Source organism: Acomys russatus, chromosome 5 (assembly GCF_903995435.1).
Source record: "Acomys russatus chromosome 5, mAcoRus1.1, whole genome shotgun sequence".
NCBI lineage: Eukaryota > Metazoa > Chordata > Mammalia > Rodentia > Muridae > Acomys > Acomys russatus.
The window spans coordinates 21108601-21131726 of record NC_067141.1 but is presented as its reverse complement, the minus strand read 5'-3'; the positions used below and the strand labels follow the sequence as shown (position 1 = coordinate 21131726).

The window sequence follows — 23126 nt, the reverse complement described above, 5'->3', positions numbered from 1 at the left end:
CACTAGCCTCTGAAACTGGCCAGTTACTGCGTTGAAGTCTTCATTTTGATTATTACATTTAAATAAGATTTGTGTTTTTTTTTCTTGGGGCGGGGTGGGGGGGCACTGGGGGACGACGACGCCCAAGGTCTGTGCCTGCGCATGCGCAGCGGCTGAGCACGTGGTCCTCTAGCACTTACTGGCAGCCTACTGCGCAGGTGCAGTGTGTAACAGCCTCACAGCGGCTGTGGCAGCTGAGGAAGTGGAGCAGTATGGCCACCAGACCGCAGCCCCCGTTGGGTGTGGAGCCTGAAGGATCAGCAGACCCACTGCACGGGCCTGAGGGGGCCGGAGGTAGTGGCTGGAGGGCGCCTGGCTTGGCCTTGCGGGCTGGCAGGGTGAGAGGGCCGCGGGTGGAGGCCTGAGGAGATCGGCAGGTGGGGGACGCTGACCGCCATCTTCGCTGACGAGGCGCGTGTCGCCTCAGAGCCAGTCTGGCTCGCAATGCCAGGCCTAGTGTGGGGCTGTTGTAGGGCACACACCTGTCACCTCCACCGCGGGCTCGCACGGGGGCCAGGCGGCACCAGGCATGAAGTACTTCGCTGTCCAGAACTTGTCGCCAGCTTAGCGTGTCTAGCGTGAGGGTGCTGGGACTGCATCCGAGTAAAACTATGGTTCTCGACTTTTCTGCACAAACGATAGTTTAACGTCTGTGTTTTGGGGCTGCAAAACGACACACACACACACACACACGCACACACACACACATTTATTTATTTATTGTGATAAACTCAAATTTATACAAAAGCACGGAACCAGATGCGCTTAAGCCATGACTCTACCGCCCAGCTTTGACGTTTGTGATTTAGTCAATTCCCTCCCCCCGCCCCGCCCCACCTCCATCACTCTGTTTTTTGATAGAGCACCCCTGACAGCTGTGTCATCTATAAATGTCCCATGCATGTATCTGGAAGATAAGTACTCTAGAAAAATCACATGGTTGCCATAGCCGTATAACAGCTCCAACAATTCTTTTATCTCAGCAAGTATTTAGTTGATTAAAAATTTTTGCTAATTTTTTAAAACAGTGCATTTATTTGGATCAAAATCTATTTACAGACCATTTTTTTTGAGATTAAATTAATGTAGCTTTTAAGTCTTTATCATTCCTTAGGAATCTTTCTAACCCCTTTCCCCCTTGATGTTAAGAAATTCCCTCTGCACTTTCCTAATCTGGACGGCGCCTTGTGCGTCCTTAAGTGCTTTTTACTGTGTGTTTCTATCCCTGAATTGTTTCTTAGATCTTGAACGTTGGTTAATCAGTATTAGCATCCATTTGACAAAAAGATGTTAATCGGCGACTTTTTAAAAATTAGGTGATTCATAGACTAATTCCTTTACTGTGATGCTAACGCCACAGGTAGTAGTGACTTCCAACATCTAATTCACCAGAAAATTAAAAATAGATGTATATACTGACTATAAAAATTAATACAAAATATTACTTTATGTGGAAGCTTTTAATCGGTATCAATTATATATAGTAAAGCCATTTGTACTCCAGGAAAATAAAACTATTGCCACAGCTATATAACAGCACCAATAATTCGTTTACCTCAGTAAGTATCTAGTTGGTTTTAAAAATTGGCTATTTTAAAAATACTTTCTGCAGTACATTTTGTTTATAGTCAATGTATTTCTAGACTTTCTAGAACTTCCTAATTGATAATGCCATCAACCCATTACAGTGATTTTTCAACTACTTTCTAGTTTGAAATGTTTGTTTTTATCTCCGCAGGCCAGTGTATGTCCACACAGAAAATTGAAGACTTAATGGAAATGGTGAAAAAGTTGCAGAAAGGTCATGTGTCTCTTTTGCCTGCGAGGCCTACCCTGAGGTTTGAAGTCAGGCAGATATAGATTCAACCCCAAGCTCCACAATTCACACAAATAAATTGTTTTATTCACATTAACTTTCTTTAAAACTGAAATTTGGACACGTGTGTATAGAGAGGTAGCCCAGCATTAGGGGCACTAGCTGCTTTTGCAGAGGACAGATGTGTCCCAGCATGCATGCGGTGTCTCACAAGTATTAGGAAGTCCATTTTTAGGAGATCTGATGTCCTCTACTGGTCCCTGCAGGCACCAGGCACACATGTGGTGCATATACATGCATGCAAACAAAGCACTCATACACATAAACATAGATGCTTCTGAACTTCAGTTTTAATTTTAAGAAATGTGTGTGTGTGCATGCGTGCATGCATGCATACCTCTGTGTGTGTGTGCACGCATGTGTGCGTGCATCTATGTGTGCATACGTGCGTGCGTGTGTGTGTGTGTGTGTGTGTGTGCGTGTGCAGTGTTGATGCTCTTGTACATGGCACAGAGTGTGATGGTCAGAGGCTAGCTTAAGGGAGCCAGTTGCCTCCTATCATATGGATTCCAGGGATTAGACTCAGGTTGTCAGCTTGGTGACAAGTGTCTTTATTCACGGCACCATCTCAATGGCTCTGTACATTTTAGTTTTTGAGCTGAAAAGGGAGCCCTGATGATTCAGCATCACAGAAGCAGAGATTGAACAGAAGAAGGCAAAATGTTTCCCCAGACCTCGTCCTAAGTCTCCCTTGACGCCATAGCTCTCTGTTAGATCCAGAGGCGTTACCCATAACCCTTCCTTCCCGTCACACCCTGCCACCTTCTCCTTGTTTGCCACGTCATCGTGTTGCAGTCTCACTTCCTCCTCAGGGCAGGCCTCTGCACTTTGCACCCTCTACCTTATCCAGAGGGCTCGAGGGCCTTCTTTCCTTACTTGACATTTTCCTATATCTGAGAAACACTTCCTGACTTTACCTTTAGAAATTTCCCTTTGCTTCATTTCCCTTGACTAAAGTTCCTACAGCCTGACTCAGCATCTCTATGGCTCTGTTCCTTGTCCTCACACTCCAACTTTGAGACCATAGTGTAGCACCTGTGCTTATGAGATGCTTAGGAGATTTTTGTGTCGTGAAAGCTGCAGAATCCTAGGCAGGCACACTCTATCAACAATGAGCTTCCTTTTTTCCCCTGCAGTGGGAAGTCTAGAGCCCCGGGTTGAGGTCCTGATTAACCGCATTAACGAGGTTCAGCAAGGTGAGCTCAGCGATTGGCTGCTATCCAGGAGCAGCCAGATGTCTTTCCAGGCCAGGCCCAGTAAAAATGTAGAAATACAGTAGTCCTTGTTAATACATGTGTAGTTGTTTCATGAAGATGTAAGTCCAAGGCCCTTCTGCATGTAACTGCCGTAGTCATTTGCCTCTGAAGGTGGCGCTGCTGCCACCCAAGCCAGCAAGAAGGACCAGAATTTAGAAAGCCTTGTTTCCTGTTTTGTAAAAATCTGCCCCCCCCCAGGTGTTTTGCTGAATATGAAATCTTATCACTTGTGCTTGAGGCTGTGCCTAACTAAATGTTATCCTACTCTTTGGTAAAGCAAAAAAGAAAGCCAGTGAGGAGCTTGGAGAGGCCCAGACTGTCTGGGATACCATGCAGAAGGAACTGGACGCACGTAAGTGGACTGAGACTGTAGAGCTCTCTGTAATGTCTGAGACTTCCAAGGCAGGGTTGCAGGCCCTTGATGTCCTCACCAGGGCCCAGATGCTTCTCTTGCTCCAACCTCATGTCCGTCCAGCATTCCATCTTCCAATAGCTCTGCAAATGCCTTTGAGGACACTTCTGCCTGAGTCATTTGTAGACATGATCCTCCATGCATTGCCCCAGATAACACAGCTTCTTGCCTTGCACCGCCAGCTCCGTTACTGCAGAGGTCTTTCTTAGTTGTCTTGAGTTACCTGACCACATGGCCCTTTTGATTGGTGTAGTTCTTCCCAGTACTAGTGGATGTCACTGATTGTCCTCACAGGTATCTTTTGTGAATGTTATGGCATATTGTATTTATAGAAGTGTGGTTACCATAGGGCTGGGAACTTGCCTGCCTCAGGGAAACTACATCTAGGTTAGGGTCACACCTTGACATTTTTGTGATTGGTCCCTAATGCCTGAACCTTTATTATGTTTTCTAGTACACGAAGAGAAAGTACGTCTGAAGGATATCTTGAACAAAAAGCAAGGTATTCCCATCTTTGCCATTTCCAGGCTTTGTAGTACCTGCCTAAATCCACTCTCTCTAGGAGCTAGAAACTTAAGAACTCCTGACCTCGTGACCTTCCTATGACTTTTTACCAGACCCAGAAAATGTCAAAATCCAGTCAAGTGTTCACAGATTTGAAGTGATCTGTTTTGTTCCATCTGCCAAATTAGATGCCTCAACAAGCATTCATAAGGCCCCGTTATTATCTTTACAGAGACCCTGAGGATTATGCGGCTGCACTGTGAGGAGAAGGAAAGTGAGGCACAGAGGTAAGATACCATGCCTACAGTGGTCTCCCTAAGTGTCCCTGTTCCCTCCCACATCACCTGCCTGAATACAGAGGAACAGAATAGATGCTCCCAACCCTCCCTCAACTGTCTTTGAGTCATTCAAAAACATGGCTGAATGTGGATTTCCTTCCCAGGAAGCACAGCATGTTGCAGGAGTGTAAAGAGAGAATTTCTTTCCTGCACTCTCAGATTGACAATGAGAAGGACAAACTACGGCAACTGAGGTAAACCTCAAGGCAGGAGGCTTGGGCTGGGGATGTGCTTTATGTACAGTAATGCCCTGGATAGGCAGAGGACCTGGCCAAGCTTAGTCCTTCATGATCAAGGGGGCGAAGGTATTCCTTGTGGAGGAGTGGACATGAACAAAGTCCCTGAGTGCTCTACAGACTCAGGCCTGTGGTAGCTCATGGCTTTCATGGCTCTGTGGTTGGCTCCTAGGATGGATTTTGAAGAACAGCTGGAAGCTTTGATGAGCCAACATAAGGACCTCATGGAATTTCATGTGAGTCATACAAAGCTATGCCATTTCTTATACTTTGTCCCTATACAAGCCTTGGTGGCCCTGCTGTCACCCCAAACCCAGCCGTGTTCTGGGTGTGCGTGTGCTGTGATAACATCAAATGGAGTCATCATCCATTGAGACTATCCGTGTGTGTGTGTGTGTGTGTGTGTGTGTGTGTGTGTGTGTGTAAGACGATCTCAGACACAGTAGACAAATCTCAGAACAAACAATTAACATTCACCCCTGGGAGTTCCCAGACACCCAGCAGGAAATAGTCTGAATGTCAGAAGAGCAGGTCAGTGAAGAAGCCACAAAGGAGAGAAGAGAGGAGAAATGCTAGTAACTAAGTCCCTGGAGAGCGGCTCAGGACCGTAGGCCTACAGATTTCAGGGTTTCAAGTGCTTTCCTTCAGCCTTTCCCAAGGCTAAAAGGTCCCAGGAGAGGGGACCAGTGCCCCAGGGCTATGCCATGGCTGCGTGAGCTGAGAGCCAGGGCACTAGGTAGTGAACCTTACAGACGGGGGAAATGACCAGCTCTACACAGGCTTCTCTGAAGCCCCAGGGAGCCAGGGGATCTGGACAGGTCTTTTTGTTCCACCCCTCAGAAGCCTGAACATCTGGCTGAGGAGATGTGCACTTTGGACAGCAGCAAGGAGCAGCTGCTCAAGGAAGGTGAGGCCAGGGCAGAAGGGTGGCCCTCACCTGCATCAGCCTGCCCTCACCTGCTCACTCCTCTTTCTGTAGAGAAACTGATTGAGGTGAAGCTGGAGGATGTGAAGCATCGCCTGTCTGCCCTGTGTGGGTCTGAGGGGTCTTCTACCTTCACTGATGGGCTCTTCCTCCGAAGCCACGAGGCAGCCGCAGCAATGTAAGACGCAGGGTGGGGCAGGAGGAGGAAATGCCCAGCACTGACTCCTTTCCCCACTTCCAGGCAGATGTTCAAGGAGGAGAACAAGAAAGCTGAGGAGCTCCTAGAGGCTGCAGCTCAGCACCACCAGCAGCTGAAGCAGAGGTGCCAACAGCTACAGCAAAAACGGCAGAGGTGGGCACAGAGCTCCTGTGTCCTCCTTCTTCCCAGGAGGATGAATGGCAGCTGCTGCCTATATGTCTCTTTAGACTTTGATTTTCCTGCGTCCATTCTCCTTGTCCACTCTTCTTCCATAGGGTGAAGGAAGAACTGGAAAAGCATGGGGTACAGATCCTTGCTCAAAGTCAGAATATGCAAGATGAAGGAGACACCTCATGGAGGATGGTAAATCTTGGGGCAAAAGGGAAAGGAGAATAGTGGTGTTCTCCAGTGTATAGTCTGTGGAAAAGGGTGTTCCTGCTGCACAGGCACAGCTAGGGTGAAGGTGTAGACACGTGGTAGCACGGGCACACAAAGGTGGAAGGGGGTTGTCTGAGCAGGGAAAAATGCCTGGGCCTTTATCTTCTACAGACCAGTCCCAAGCCCTTACAAGTCAATGAGGAAAACGTCCAAGAGCCCTCACCAAGCAGGACCTGATACCCATCTTGGCCTGGAGGACATACTAACCCCAAACACCACATGAAGCTGTTTGAAATAAAGGGGATATTTTGTACAACTTCTTCATCTGAGTGTGTACTGAGTGGACGAGTGGGTGTTGGGGCCAAACCCCTCAAGTCTTGAACCTGGAGGTGTCTTGGCTCAGTTTTGACTCTTGACTAGCTTAGGGTCCACACCGCAGGCTCTTAGTCAGTGCTTTCCCTGCCTCTCCCTCACCAGAGTATCTGACACACCCTTCTGACCTTGGCCAGAAGGATTTAGAGCTGGACCTGCTCCAGGATCGGAAGCCACCGTGTAGTTTAATTCCTTCACGGAGGCCCACATAGCATAGACTTTGAAACAGAGGAAGATACATCCCCAGCTCGGATGCGTTCCACCACCACCTCATTCCTCAAGCCAAACAAGGAAAGTTGAGTCTGCATGTGGTCTGTGGTGCTCATGAGAAATCCTAAACTGTTGCTGGGAGCATCCTAACTAAAGCTGCTCTTTTGTTTGAGGAGGACCTGGCAGACCTTCCCCATTCATCTTTAGTTCCATTGGGCCATTTGTTTTGTGGGTTGCCTGGTAAGATGCAAATGAATGTATATTCACTCCACACATGGAAGGGGACAAAAAGGAAAGATTCTGTCAAACCCAACTCAGTGAATAAATGAGTTATCAGGGTGAATCACAGAACAAGGACGATTCAGAGGCAGCTATTCCTTTTTAAGTCCTGCCTCAGTCTTTTTTTTTTTTTGTTCTAGAATGTACCATTTCAGATTTGAGTGGAACTCCAGAAGAGGATCTTGTAAGGTCTCTTGAGTGTCTTTTGATGCTTCCTTTCTGCACTGAAGTGAATGCTAACAGCCTTGTTCTCATAGACTTTCATATCTGCTGTATAGCTTATTTCATAGCCATGATTCAGGCACAGTTCTCTATAGGTTGCCACAGTCACTGTATTTTCAAAATGGGCCCGGGCATGTCAGGTCTGGAGGAAATATGCACACTAAAGAGCAATAGTAATTTTTTTTTAAGGACAGACTAATTCTCCTAAAGAACTGCACTCCTGTTTTATTAATTTCTTTGTTTTGAGACATTGTGTAGTCCTGGCTGGTTTGGAACTTGCTATGTAAATCAGGCTGTCCTGGAACTCACAGGGATCTGCCTGCTTTTTCCTCCTGAGTGCTGGGATTAAAGATGTATGCCGCCAGGCCTGGGTTGCAACTGTACGTGTGAAGTCAATGATACTTCCCCAGAAGACAACCAGACTTGAGGCATCTCAAGCTTTACCACTGAGTGAATATAGTTAGTGATTCTGCTGAACCAGGTGTCAATCTTACACAGTGACCAGATGATGCTACAATTTTAGTCAATAGTCCTTAGAGCCACACACACGCACACCCCATCCTTCCCCTGATACTTTGGAATTTTCCTAATGGTAATCTTTTAAGTTAAAACGTCTCTGCCCCAAAGCAAAATTTAAAGTTACACTTTTCCTGGAAGAAGTGTTGCTGTTGTGGGGCCATGATGGTCCAAGCAACTTCAGTGGTTACTGCTGTGGGGTCTGTAAACTTTCGGTTTGGGCAGTGACCCAAAGTAGATGAGCTAGAAAGTAGGGCCAACATGAAGCTGCTCACAGTATAGTCCTGAGAACCTAGGGATGTGATACTCTATCCCATAAGAGAATTTTGAATATATCATTAAATTCAGAGTCTTGAGATAGGCAGATAACCATGGTCATCCATGCATATTCAAACACATCCTGAAGTCAGAGACAGACACATCGGAAGATGTTATACCATGGGCAGTGAAATGATATTCACTTCCTGGGAACTTTGACACAGCCAAGGAGACAAGGCTGTCATTAAATTCATAACTAACATGATCCATCAAGAGTTTATTTATTTTTTTCTGTTCCATTTTATGGCACAAACTCCATATGCTTGGAATTTTTTGAAAACACATTTTAAGGGATAACAATGGGCAGCTGTACCAGGCAGTTTCCAGGTTTCATGAGCGGGGAATGACACAGAGTTTATATTGGCGTGGGACGCTGCCAAAGCCAATTGTAACAGGACTGAGGTCGATATCCTTCGGGTCAACCAGAGACTTCAGATTAAAATGCTGCAGAATAGCAGACAAGAGCAGAAACAATTCCATGCGGGCCAGGCCTTCCCCAACACACACGCGCTTTCCTAGAAGTAACAACAGTGCTGATGAGGTGCTGAGGGAACCTCGTAAAGTTAACACTTCTCACATTAAGGGACTGGGAGTGTGGGAGGAGGCTTCAGGCACATCACTTGAAAGTGGGACTAACTGTCCTTGCTCATTGGTCCTTGAACACCAGTGGCCATATGTCAGAAAATAAGAATGTCAGTGACATTGCCTCATTCAGGCACTACACATTCAGAACTGTGCTGCATAAACAAGCAGTAGTTTAGGGAAATGGATGCAAAGTTTCTGCCGTAACTTCAGGAAGATGGGACAGGTGAAGCCTATGCAAACATAGGCTGTTAACGTTATCAAACTGGCTGTGGAAATCACCCTTTGCTGAAATCCTAGGGGAGGTCCTGGGATGGGAGCATCTGGGCAGGTCCAGATGCTTACTAAGAGTCTAGGTAGCTAAAGAATAGAGTTTAGTAATTTTTGTTGTAACTTATGAAGAATTCGGTAATACAGTTTTGAGAGCTTTTTACTGAGTCTTGTTAGAGTAGAAAAGCTGAGCAATTAATTAGAAAAATGTCTACTCTGTGATAAAATTATCCACCCAGTACACTTCATTTCCAAGACTGCTGCTGAAATTGCCATCTGACTTCTCTGAACAGGAAGGAATGTCCTTGGGTTATACGTTACAAGGGCATGGCAGAGCTGAGATGGTAGCCCTTATCTAAGATGGGGAGAGCACATGGAAGTAAGCATAGGGTTGAAGGAGACAATTTCTCAGAGAAGGTGTGATCCCTGACCTCTGCTTACCTGCAGAAAATGGCTTGAAGTAGTCACTGTACTTAAATTTCCCATTTTCATTCAGAAAATGCTCAGGTTTAAACTTCTCTGGATCTGGAAACTCATTGCTGTCATATAAAAGGGAGTCCAGAGTTGGGATCACAACTGTACCCTGGAAGAAGAAGCAGAAGTTTCTATCAGTCAAGTTAACAAAACATAGGCTTTCATCTGGAAGACCCTAGCAAAGAGGGCTGCTGGAACTTTACATTATTCAGGATGGCATATTTTTAATTTACAATGCTGTTTACTTAAGGGCTATATAGAAAAGAGCCAGAGATCAGGTCTAAATGAAGAGGAGAGCGTTATATCTTTCATAGGATGGGTCTCAGGCTGGGTTGCTGCCGTCATGGGATCTCAGTGTTAGAATCTTCCACAAGTCCTCTAGACCAGTTGAGGAGACATTTTCCATGAGTCCCTTTATTTCTTCGGTCATGAGGCTATTGGGGTGACTATGGGTGAAGTGTTCTGCAGGGCAAGAATGAATGCTGCCTTGATTCCCACATCCAGCCATGTATGCTGCTCAAAGGTGCCCCTGAGTCTCTATCCTGAAGAGCAACCTAGGTGAGAAACTAACAGGACACTGCACGTGGAGTGCTCTCTAGCTCATGCCTGACCTTGGGGATGACATATCCTTGGAACACAGTATCTTGAGTTGCTTCGTGGGGCAGGTTGGAAGGGACAAGATTGATGAATCTCTGAATCTCATGCACCACAGCATCCATGTAGGGCATCTCCATTCTGTCTTTGACAGCAGGGGCACGGCTTGGCCCAATAACCCTGTCAATCTCTTCATGAAGTTTCTCTGCCAAGGTATGAATGAGTTCAGTTTAAAGGGCTAATTCCAGAATTGATGTCTACCTACCACCCACTTACCCATATATGTATACATACATATATTATATATAAGGTCACTTCTATCTAGCTGCTCATCTATCTGCTCATTTAACTCACCCACTTTTTCATCCACTTACCTCACCCCACTACACTCTTGTGAACCTACTTATCCATTTATCCAAGTATCCCTCAAAACCTCCACCCACCCAGACATCTATCTAATTATTCTTCCACCCATCTGCCAAGACACACACTGTGTATGTTTATGGAGCACCTTAAACTACATTTACAATCCCCAGGTACTTTGAATTGTTAAGTCATTTCTACACAAATGTCAATGAAAGTTAAGATCTGTGAGATCATCCACAGTTGACAGGAAGTTTGGGCATCCATTCTCATAATTGGTGATGGCTTTCCCCATTCTCTTCGTATCAGGAGTAGAGATAAAAGGGTCTTGGAAACGTCCTCTTAGAGGGAAATCTTTGAATTATCACCCTAGGCCAGCTTACTATTGTTTAAAATAGGAAGATGGTGACAGAATAGAATATAGTTATTGAAATCTGAAAGTCTCTGTGATTATGACAGAGGCAATAGCAGCCTTTGTCAAGCTCCTTTGTCTTTCTGTGATTAGGATTTGCTGTGGAGCTCTATAATATGTGGAGCAAAAAAGAAAAAAAAAAAAGCAAGCTGCATTAAGTGTACATGGTATGACATACTATTAAGGCATGTCACATGGAAATGCTACACAGTGGTCCTGAAGCATCGCCATAGCCGGGGAGTGGAGCAGGGCAGTGTGAGTTAGTAGGGCTCTAGCCAGCCCTATAATGTTTCATTTCTTTAAAGAGCTCTAAAGCAAACATTAAAAAAAGTCAATCTATGTTCAATTTGGCACTGAGTGTATATGTCCCTGTCATATTTATTTTTCCTCATCTATATCATTTTGCTACTAATCATTTAAAACATTTAAAAATTTTTGTTTCCTAGCACAGTCGTAAAAGTTCTAACTGCTGTGATTATACATTTCCCTCCCTGGACTTTAGTCATCTTCCATTTTCATTTTCCTGTGTGATGCGAAAAGTCAAAGGCATTGCTGACAGAACAGCCAGAGCTCAAATCTTGGCCCTGGACCAGACGGACACACAAACATGCTCTTGGGAAACATTGCTTTGTATGTAGTCACTGCCCCGATCTATGCATAGCTCAGAGAATGGCAGGATTTCTGGCCTCTGAGCACCCCCACTTTAGGTTGTCAGTCCCCCCAGTTCCTCTACTAAAGGCGAACTCCACTGGCTTACACGTGGGGTCATCACACTGCACATATCTGGCAAATGTATATATACCCTCAGCATGCCGGGTTAAGACCCCTGTTCCTGCTTCAGGCACAGAATTCTTCCTGCCCAGATTTTGCTTCCAAGCCTTGAAGAGGAAGCGAAGTGGATATGGGACAGCCTTGATTGCTTCCCTTTCAATTTCCACCTCAAAGCCCCCTGGGGCAAGGTGTTCCAGCATGACCCAACCTGGCCCCTATACCATGCTCAGCCTACAAATGCAAAGAGTGTTTCTCAGGGGAAACTGAAACATTATTTTCTCCATTATAAATTATTACAGGGCAGAGCACAGACTCATTCCCTTCTCCATTTCAGCACTGGGCCGTAAGCATCCCAGTGGGGCGTGTGTGGAGGACTAGCTAGTCTTCAGGATACTAAGCCCTGGTGCATACAAGGCCATGTGCTTTTAAAGATGTTCGTTTAGTGGTATTGGGGCACTGAAGGTAAGAAGGTGGCCATAGAACCACAGCGGAAGCCTGGCATGCACAGGGTGAGCCTGACAGGGCGCAGCTGTGCCACCTGGGCGTCTGGCTTCTCAGCCATGTACCTTCAATCTCTGGGTATTTCATGAGGATCAGGAGCCCATATCTCAGAGTTGTGCTGGTGGTCTCTGTTCCTGCAAAGAACAGGTCGGCCAAAGTCACAGAAATGTTTTCCATGGTGTACATGGGGTCTTCGCTGTGTTTCTCCTGTGAAGTGGGAGACAGTCAGGGATCTGGTCAGATTTCTTCAGCTGTAAGAAAGTGGTGCCTATTGCTCTTCATCAGGGAGGGACCAGGCTATGGCAGACTCCTTGTGCTATCAGGAAACAGCTCTTTCTACCTCATGATGAGGGAAACTGAGGCTCCCAGGAAAAAGGACAAGCACAGGAAAGGGTTTCTTAACCAGGTCACAGGGTCTTGTCTTGGCCAGTAGTGCCAGAGTTGTGTAATGACGCTAGTGACCTCTAAGCTGTAGGGGCTAGTGTCAGCCTCTCTTCAGGCTCAAGGCTGTGCTCTTTGGACCAGGGGCAGGGATTCTCAAATGGAAATTTTCTAGAGGAAATCAGTGTTTTCAAGCCATTATGGCAAGAAAGTAAGGGATAGGCATGTAAGAGGCTTAGCAGCTCTAGGAACATAAAGGTGGAAAGGCCCAGAACACTGGAGGCTAAGCAAAATTGGGCGATACATATGAAAAAGGGATGCTGATGTTTTCTCACACAAGACTAGATTCCCCAAAGGTTGCAGTCCATCTTGGCCTGGAGGAGCTGAATAGTGGGCCTATGCCTTCCAAAAGTAACCCCAGAAGAGCATGGTGGTCACGCTGAAGCCATGTATGCTTATGAAAAACCAAGAGCATCAAAATGCAACCATGGTGCTCAGCGTGCATACCAGCGAGTGGCTCACAGTGTAGGAACCGTATGCACTCTGCCCATCCCAGGAGGCCCATCTTGTCCGGTACCTTCTCCCTCTCTATCAGCAGACAGTCAGTCACATCACGGGGGTGGCTGGAGTCCAGTGACTGTAGGTGTTCCTTGGCTTTTTCAAGTGCATACTGTCTTATTTCAGATGCATTTTTCATGACTTTCCTATGGCTTCCAGGTAGGTATCTCAGATAATCCGAAAAGTTATTGTAAATCTAAGGAGAACAAAACATATGTAACTGACAAGAACCTTCAAACAATGAATTTATGGTTGTCTTTATCATACTATTTAGAACACGGGGTCCAACAGTGTCTTTTGGGAGTATTGTTCTCCAGGTAGTGCAGGTAAGAGTGTGTACATGCAAGCCTACACAGGCACTGAAGTGAGAAGGGTGCTGAGCATCCTAGTCCAATGCCTTCCTGTATGTTCCTGTAATTTGCTTTTCCAAGCCTGTCTCTTTCATGCAACCTGAATATTTCTTCTTCTCCTTCTGATGTAAACAGTACAACTGGAGGTTTACGGAAAAAGGAGGAGCATAGTCACCTGGACCCAGGGAGTACTTAGCAGGTAGAAGTTCTCATTGAACAAACTCAGGAGCCTCAGACACTTCTTGTCGTTGTAATCAAAACGTCGGTGGAAGAGGATATCCGCAAGGACATTGCAGGGTGCACAGCCAATCAGAAAGGTGGGGTCAAAAGGCTGGCCTGGAAAACAGGTAAAGAGTGTAAGCATCTCACCATGGCCTTCCCTAGTTAACTCAGCCTTCTGTGAGTTCTCACTGAGGACTTAATGGATATGTGAGCCTCCAAGTTTCTTTCTTTCTTTCTCTCTCTCTCTCTCTCTCTCTCTCTCTCTCTCTCTCTCTTTCTTTTTATTTTTAAAATTTGTTCGCTTTACATCCCGATTGTAGGATCCTCCCTTGTTGCCTTCTGGTCTCACCCTCCCTCCCTCATCCCCCTTCCTCCCCTAGTCCTCAGAAAGGGTACCCCTCCTCCCCTACCTTCTGACCTCAGCCTATCAAGTCTCATCTGGACTGCCTGAATCCTCTTCCTCTGTGGCCTGGCAAGGCTGCCCTGCCAAGGGGGAAGTGATTAACAATTGGGCACCAGAGTCCATGTCAGAAGTAGCCCTTACTCCCCATATAGTGGGATCCACAAGGAGATTGTGCTGTCTACCAACTACCTTTGAGCAGAGGGTCTTTACTTTTTAAATGCCATCTAGAATACAACAGTCACACCCGGAGGCCACTTTTGCTCGTCTGGAAAGAGCTGGGACTCAAATTGAGAAGGCAGTGCCAGGGGACCAGCTTGACCTTTTTCTTCCCCAGGGTTCCTTTAGCTGCCAACTGCCTCCAGGTTGTTCAGTGTCCTCGGAAGCCTAGCCAGGATCCCTCCCGCCTGCTGAGATACTAACCCTTGGTCTTCTTGAGCTCCTCCACCAGGAAGTGCGCCTCCCTTTGGATGCGGGCCTCGTTACCCTCTTTCCCCATTCCATAGTCCCGGAGGATGCTTAGGGAAAACCTCCGCACGTCCTTCCAAGTGGGTCCATTATTGAAAATAATCCCTAAGAGAAAGGGGCCCACAGAGATGACCATAAATACCTAATTCTTGGAGAAGTAGGGGAGGAGGGGGAAACGGTCTTGGGTGCTGGGTGGGATGAACAGGTGACGAAGCAGTACAAGAACAGGGAGCGAACAGGCTGTGTTTCATAGCTGCCGCTTCTTAGCACCGGTTTATTTTCTTTGGTTTCATACTTTGCTCTGAACCTTCACCATGCTAAATAAGCTGCAGGCAGCCACTCCAGCCGAGGACCCGTCCCCTCTTTCTGTCTACTCATAGAATTTTTAAGCAGCATTTCTGAGCTCATGGATTTTAACCTTCACGACACAAGCACTTCAACTCAACGGCTTTCTGGTTTCAAAGCAACATCCTTTACTAAAACCTGAGAGTCAGTTTGACTACATTGGGAGAGAAAGCTGTGTGCTATCTCGTCTCAATGAACTGTTAGGGAGAACTTTCCCCTCAGATGAAACTGATCGTTTCTCCTCCTAGAACAAGGCTTGGTTACCCCCGTGATGACACTGGGAATCAACTACTCTGAAACTTCTTTTTCCTTTTCTCCCATCTTTAGCACAGCTAATTCTGTGAGCATTTCTCATTCCTCAAAACTGAGTCTAAGCCATGCTGACTGATGGCTTGAATATCTGTCTCTTGGAGCTCTTGGATTCTCTTGGAGCCAGTTCAGGGTATCCAGGGCCAGCCCCACCCAGCCCCACCCAGTCCCACCCAGCTAGCTCTTGCCTAGTAAAGACCTTCAGGTCCCTCTGCACTGCAGGAGTCCTTCCTCTTTCTTTACCCACTCCCTATCACCTCTCTTATTTTTTTCCACCATCATTTCCTTAATAAAGAATGTTTTGATATCTGCTTTTAGGCTCTGAGTATCTCAAGACAAAACAATGACTTATAATCTCCACATGGGGTACAGCGCTTGCCTGCATCTCATACTCTCTCCATGTTAACAGTCTAATTACATATGAGATGCACAGTGAAACACTCTGCAGAACAGGGGGAAGTTTTCAGGGCACATATGGTCTAAAGAACTTTCTAGAACAAGAGATGACCAGCCTGAGACTTATGATTTCAGTTTTATTCTGAAGGTTAAGGAAGGTCTTTATCCTGAAGACCTGATGGCTGAGAGAGTAGCAGCGCTGACACCTTAACACTGTGGTAAGAGGCTCTTTCACTAGGTTGACTGTCGGGTGAGGATGACATTTTCTCAATATTTCCTCAAATGATGTATGCGGTGATCTTGGTACATTGCCACACACCTGTGCTTAATCCTGTTATTATAACAAACATTCACATAATGAAGACTGGAGACTCAAAGTCATTCCTTACCTAAGGCTCAACTGATTTTACATGCCCCTCTGGGGTGCATAAAAATAGGATTTTGGAGCCCCTAGGCAGGGACAGCAAATACCTCTTGTATCTAGCCTATGGAGAGGCGGACTGTAATTGCATTGGCCCATTGCTTGAGCTTGGCTAGAGGACACATAAAGGGTTGTACCCTTTCTAGCAGGTCCTTGTCACTTTGCTTGGTATGGTGGCAGTAACTCCCTATATCAAGGACAAAAACTGAGATGGTTAATTTCTGCTTTTTTTTTTTTTTCTGAGACAAATCAGAAACCCACAGTACTGATTAAGGACCATCAAATGCTGCTGCTTGAGGTAAAATAGTTTTGAAAACACAGACTGGGAAACCAAGCTAGACACTAAAGATAAGGCCTAAAGCCGAGAATGCTTTGATCTAAAATCTCACACAAAAGGAAAAAGCTTTGTAGGAATTTATCACCAGTACTGACTCAGGCAGGATCATGGGACACTTTATCTCTCCTCTATCAGCTTTGGGATAGATACCTGGGACGAAAAAGAAGAAATAAGAAGATACAGATAAGGTGGAGGCTGGGCAGGCAGGTGGCACCGGTGAGCTTGGAGCACCTCTGCTTCTGGGTGCCCACACTCAACGGAAGATAGAGTTGTGAAAACACAGAAAATAAATCAGCCAGCCTGTATCCTGAACTTCCTTTCTGCAGGAGGGAACAGGTGGGCAAGGTTCAGGGTAGAGCAACTCTCTCTCTGGAGATCTCCAGCTAGAATAGAGGAAAACAAATACCTAAAACTCAGTCCTTCCCTGCAAGTAGAGTGCCAGACAGGGTTAGGTACCTCAGGGCAAGTGAAAGGACCTGGGTGTATGGGGCTATCTACACCCAGAGACTGAGTGGAATGACAAATGTAGAAAAGCACATAGGCCTGAGGAGGACTCCTCTGGAGGAGACTTCTTGGGGTCAGAAATAGCATCTGCCATTCTCTTGTGAGGGTGGTTGCTGGAGGTCTCACTGCCTGCTCGGTACAAGTCTTAGGGATGCTCTCATGCAGGCACAAGCCATCACTCAAGTCTTTACCTAGTCTTTCTTCATTCTGTTGCTGTCACTAAGATTTGGGGAATCAACCTGGGCATGGTGACTAAGGTACAGGGGGAATCTCTCTGTGAGTTCGAGGCCAGCCTGGTCTACAAAGTGAGTCCAGGATAGCCGAAGCTACACAGAGAAACCCTGTCTCAAAAAACTAAAAAAAAAAAAAAAAAAAAAAAAGATAAAAGGTACCTATATACTCTCCCTGTTAGTTTGCCCCCTCCAATGGCCCAAGAAAATCAACTCACCCTTGTTCTTATACTCTTGGAACACAGGAATGTCCCCTCGGCCAGCGAACTCCATCTTGTGTTTCAATAGCACCTCCTGGACAGCCTTATAGCCATGGAGGACCACGACACGCCTCGAGCCCAGGTGAAGTGTGAACACTGGCCCGAAGCGCTTTGCCAGCTGCAGGGACCAAATGCACAGAGTGGAGCAGGAGGTAGGCAGGAGTCAGCTTTCTTTAGACTGCCCTCCTGTTCTCTACACAGAGAGAGTGAAGGGCTTGGGGAAGGACCGTTTCTGTCTAGTCTACTGCAGGGACACCCTCTCCACCTGAAGAGCTGGGTTTGCAGGGGACATTTCTTCTGTCTAGACATGAGTCTCTTCTCTGTGGCTGTTTAATCAATGGTGACACTCATCTGCTCCTAAGATTAAGGCTCTTCATGCCAGGCTACTGCCAGCTAACTTGGAGTCAACGCTCCTAAGCCTGTAGCTACCCTGCCATGTGCAAAGGCAACCACTAACACAGACACCAAGCATCAACTCCTTGCCAGGTAGCATTTTGATGCTGGTTAGTTCATGCAACGTTCACAGCATTGGCAAAAGGCAGATGCTGCTGTTCTGGCAAATCACAGTTGGCTCAATGCTTCCTTTTTCAGTCTGTTCTTTGACACGGGGTGACACTAGCCAAGGTACTCCTGTTGTTGTGTCAGTTGTCACATAATATAACAGCAATGCCAGTATCTCATAATCGCTTCAACTGCACAGGGCCTCTGGGCCTGCATGGCAGTTCTCCTGTGGGTGTTGCAGGCCCAAGATGGACTGGACTTTTAATTCCAATAGCATGATAATCTGTCACTGGATAACAGCTGACAGTGAGGTTAATGGATACATATTATATCTAACCTCTAGCTTGTTTTCTTAATGCAGCAATATTCCTCTTACCTTAGTGAAAGACTTGGGGATATCCTTAAGATCCAGCTGAAAAATGTTTCCGAAGATAGGAAGTGGGAAGGGTCCCGGGGGCAGGTTCCAGTTGCTGTAGATCTGCTTCCAGATGGATATGACGAGGAGGGTAACCACCCACACCAGCAAGGCAATGGTGATGCCAACAACAGCCATGGTGCTCCCGGGGCCCCACGGTAAGCTTGTAGGAATTTCCTGAGGAAAACCAAAGATTTTATAATGTGTCGTCGAGAAGGAGGGTGACTCACCAGCCAATCACACACTCTTCTCCCTTGGCCTAAGGTACTGGTTTATTATTAGCTGCAGTTGGCCATCATTTCAAAGGCTGAACCTTGTAGCTGTTGTCTCTTAGAAGTTGTATCTACTGATCGGACATGGATGAGGCTGGGCTCTGCCAATACTCTGGTTGCTGGCACCTGCCGCAGTGCTTGTGACTACATGCAGGAATATCTCACCAACCCATAGGTCAGTCCTGGGGGTGGGAGGCTGTCCTCCTCCTTGACACTGCCCAGCATAGTGGACATACATTCAGATCATGTTTGTCCATGTTTGTTTGCTGGGGAAAGGGTTTTGGAAGGCAGTACTGACCATGTACTACTCACTCTAGGCCAAAGCCAGCACTGGGCTGCAAACACTCAACTTCTGATCTGGCACTGCTGCACTGTTGGTCCAACTGTAAACTGAGGGCAGAACAAAGAAGCTCTACTTTTGGATTCCCATTTCATGTTGTCAAATCAGCTAGAAAATTCCATGGAAGCAAAAAACAGTGGTAAAGTTAGCCAGCTTTGAGATAGTTTGACTGTATGCATATGTCAATATTTGCAGTGCTGAGGACCAAATCCAGGGCTTTGCACATGCTAGACAAGTGTGCCACTGACTGACGTGCACTCCTTTGTGAAAAAGTAAGTGGGAAATGTTCTTCAAAACAGTTTGTCAAGTTCCAAGGTGAGTGGGGGGTGGGGTGGGGTGGGAATCAGGATTTTAAAAAATTGGATTTGTTTCATCAATGAATTAAATTGGGGAGAATTTGTGTATTTGTCCATCCAGGAGTGCAGTACAGCTCAACAGCCCTCTGCATCATAAGATGTTAATACATGAACGAGTACTGATTATTTCTTTTATCCAGTTCCATGTCCCCCTTTCTGTTATGGTCCTAGGCATATGGTGGACCTTAGTGTGTTTTAAAAATGAAGAGATTTTTTTTTTCACTTTGTCTTCTAACTGGTAATACAGAAAATATATTAGTCTATGCATTATAATTTTATGTATTTCTTTTGTGTGTAACTGTGCATCTTTGGGTGCATTAGAAAACATGACAGTAGGTCTAAGCAACAGATTTTTGAATTATTTATGGCTCATGATTCTGTATACAGTGAGTTTGTACATCATACACAGTATTATAACCCAAACGCTCTCTGAATAAACTATTAGTAGTGTAGACAGCTTTGTCCTTTAAACCATAGCTGTGGTTTTGCCCTCTGATCATTAATTAATTCTCCTAGCCTACTGTGGACAGGTGTCATCTTTTTTTTAATTTTATTTTTCTCTCATACAATACATCCTGACCAAAGTTTCCCCTCTCTCCACTCCCTTCTCCCCCAGATCCACCCTTCCTCTTTTCCTTCAGAAAAGAGCAAGACCCCCAGGGATATACAACAAGACTAGGTATAGAACCTCATATAAAGATTAGATGAGGTAATCCAGTAGGAGGAAAAGAGTCACAAGAGCAAGCAAAAGAGTTAGAGACACCTCCACTTCCACTGTTAAGAGTCCCACAGAACCACAAGACTAACAACGTGACATACATGCAGAGGACCTAGTGAAGACCTATGGTGGCATTGTGATTGCTCCTTCAGTCTCTGTGAGTCCCTATGAGCCCTACTTAGTTGATTCTGTGGGCCATGCTTTGAGAGTCCATCTTACACCTGTCAGAATGGCTAAGATCAAGAACACAAGAGACAGCTCATGATGGTGAGAATGTGGAGCAAGGGGAGCACTCCTCCACTGCTTGTATGAGTGTAAACTTGTGCATATACTATGGAAATCAATATGGCGGTTCCTTAGAAAACTGGGAATCAACCAATGTCAAGACCCAGCCTATATCACACTTGGGTATATATCCAAAGTATGATCCATCCTACCTCAAGGGCACATGATCAACTATGTTCATAGTGATATTATTTATAATTTCCAAGACTGGAAAGAACCTAGATGTCCCTTAACAGAATGGATAAAGAAAATTTGGTACATTTACACAATGGAGTATAACTCATCTGCTAAAAAAATGTCATCATGAAATTAAGAGGCAAATGGATGGAACTAGAAAAGATCATCCTGAGTGAGGCAATCCAGACAGAATGAAAATCATGACCAGTGCCTAGTCCAGTCGTCATCAGAGAGGCTTCCTCTGGCAGCTGATGGGAGCAGATGCAGAGAGCCACAGGCAAAACAGGTGGAATGACAGTCCAAATTGGAGATCTCCATCATATTCGTCCCCTTGGAGTGTGGGAAGGAAGGGAAGAAGAATTATAGAAGCGAAAGGGGTTGAAGACAGGTGTTATTTTTAGCAGGGACTTTAGGAAAAATTCTTCCTGAGATGAGACCTAATGGTATGAGTTGAAGATGAATGGGTGACCGAGTCCTCTCCTCTTGATTCTCCTCTGCTTCCTGGGTGGCAATGACCCTGACCCTGTAGTAAAGCTGCTTCACTATTATATCTGTTCTCTCGGGCCCAAATTGGTTCTTCTGGTGGTGCTGGAGGGCACAATGGTCTCTTTTCAGGCTGGGTCAATCTTGGGATCTGGTAGACTGAGTGGGAACATGAGGATACAGAGGATAGACTAAGTCTCTGGAACTTGTGGCTGGGAACGCCTGTGCCTTTACAACTAACCTAAATACACATATTCTGAGAGTCAGAGTGTCCCCAAATGCAAGTGCAGTCTGCAGCCAAGTTGAGTAACTCAGAGATTTCTTCCTATAATGTTGTTGCATGCCATGACAACGTCAAGTACTAAGTGCAGATATTCATGCCTTTTGAAAGCAATGACATTTATTTGTATCTGATTTTTCAAAGCGATGGCCTTTAGTTTCTTTTCATATTACTCAATTGTCTGACCTTTGTAAGTTGGGTCAGATAATCTGTTGGACAGAGTGACTGTGCCTTAGGCCATGGAAGTGGTTGTTTCTTCATGATTTTATCGGATTTGTCCTGCCAAGTGTACAAAGAGGAGATGATGATGTTGGAAGATGTTTGTTCTTTACCTAGTTAACTAACAACAGTATTAACTCAGTGTTAACTGTACCAACAGTACTAATTGAGAGTGGAGAAGATGACTTGTCTTGATTGAAATGGTTCTTCAATTTTTGTTCTGTTTTGTTCTTCCTTCCTTCCTTCCTTCCTTCCTTCCTTCCTTCCTTCCTTCCTTTTTATTCAAGACAGGGTTTCCCTGGCTCTCCTGGAGCTCACTCTGTAAACTAGACTGGGCTTGAACTCAAGAGATCTGCCCTCCTCTGTCTCCCAAGTGCTAGGATTAAAGGTATGTGCCATTGTTGCCTGGTTCACTTTTTGTTTTTTGTTTTTTAAAATTTTTTCCAAGATAGGGTTTCTCTGTGTATCATTGGTTGTCCTAGACTTGCTGTATGTACCAGGCTGGGCTTGAACTCACAGTGATCCACCTGCCTCTGCCTCCCAAGTGCTGGGATTAGAGGCATGCGCCACCATGCCTGGCCTGGTTCAATTTTTGATCTTAGTTCTTCCTGTTTGATTCTGGAAATATTGCCTTGTGTAAATGCACTTCTATGCTTACTTCACATAATGTTCCTTTTAGTTGGTGAATAGGCTCACCTTGCTAATAGTATTGTTGTCAATATTACATTTGTACCAAACATAATAATGAGCCATGGATGTTCATGGTTTAAATTACGCTAACTCTAGAAACCATGGAAATACACTCTTCCTCTCTCGGTGCTTTCCAACGCTTTAACCTGTAGTGACTTTCTGAACTTTGATAGAACTCACCAATAAAACAGTAGAGGGAAGCTTTGCTGGAGTTAAAGTATTGTTTATAAATATTAGAAAGATACTCTGGGAGGTTAAAAAGGGATTTACTATATAACCCATGGTGGCATTAAAGAAGATCTTTCTGCCTCACAAGTGCTAGACATACATGTATAGCATTAGGAAGGTATTTTGCACTTGAGATGCTTAGGTCAGAGGATTTCCATGAATTCAGTGTCAGCCTAGGTTATATATAGAGAGATGCTATCTCAAAAACAACAACAAACCTCCATAAAACAACAACAACAACAACCCTCTACAAAAACCAAAAGCCAAAGCCTAAACAAGATGCTTTTAATTGGGAAAAGAAAACACCTCCTGTAACAGATCTAGACAATAACAAAAGGATGAAACCCAAAGCAAGAGCCTTGCCATATAATAATGAAAACTCTAAACACACAGAATAAAGAAAGGATATTAAAAGCTGCAAGTGAAAAAGAGCAAGTAACATATAAAGGTAGGCATATTAGAATTACATCTGACTTCCCAGTGGAGACTCTAAAAAGCCAGAAGGGCCTGGACAGATGCCAACCCACACTACTATAACCAACAAAACTTTCAATCACCATAGCCAGAGACAAGAAGATAGTCCATAATAAAATTAAATTTAAACATCTGTTTACAAATATAGTCCTACAAAAGATTCTAGAAGGAAAGTTCCAACCCAAGGATTTCAACTATATCTATGAAAACATAGGAAATAAAGAATCTCATGCTAGCAAAACCAAAAAAAAGGAAACACACACACACACACACACACACACACACACACACACACATCCATCACCACTGCCAAAATAACAGAAATGAACAACTATTATTCACTGATATCTCTCAATGTCAGTGTATTAAGATTCCCAATAAAAAGACACAGGGCAAAAGACATAGGGTAACAGAATGGATATGAAAACAGAATCCACCCTTCTACTGCATATAAGAAACA

The 23126-nt window shown here is 45.2% G+C and overlaps 2 protein-coding genes across 2 annotated transcripts; one reads left to right on the top strand and one right to left on the bottom strand.

Annotated features, from left to right (window-relative positions):
• Positions 1-251: 251 nt before the first annotated feature.
• Positions 252-6400, top strand: Syce1 (synaptonemal complex central element protein 1). Its single transcript, XM_051147025.1, has 13 exons — positions 252-333; positions 1778-1840; positions 3052-3111; positions 3449-3523; positions 4038-4085; positions 4320-4374; positions 4530-4619; positions 4834-4897; positions 5502-5568; positions 5641-5764; positions 5828-5938; positions 6061-6148; positions 6335-6400. The coding sequence occupies exons 1-13, from the start codon at positions 252-254 to the stop codon at positions 6398-6400; spliced, it is 993 nt and encodes a 330-aa protein (XP_051002982.1).
• A 1942-nt stretch (positions 6401-8342) lies between these two features.
• LOC127189062 (cytochrome P450 2E1) lies at positions 8343-18332 on the bottom strand. Its single transcript, XM_051145576.1, has 9 exons — positions 18106-18332; positions 17187-17346; positions 14382-14531; positions 13512-13672; positions 13006-13182; positions 12113-12254; positions 10018-10205; positions 9374-9515; positions 8343-8595 (listed from the first exon to the last, which is right to left on the bottom strand). The coding sequence occupies exons 1-9, from the start codon at positions 18280-18282 to the stop codon at positions 8411-8413; spliced, it is 1482 nt and encodes a 493-aa protein (XP_051001533.1). The 5' UTR covers positions 18283-18332; the 3' UTR covers positions 8343-8410.
• Positions 18333-23126: the final 4794 nt, after the last annotated feature.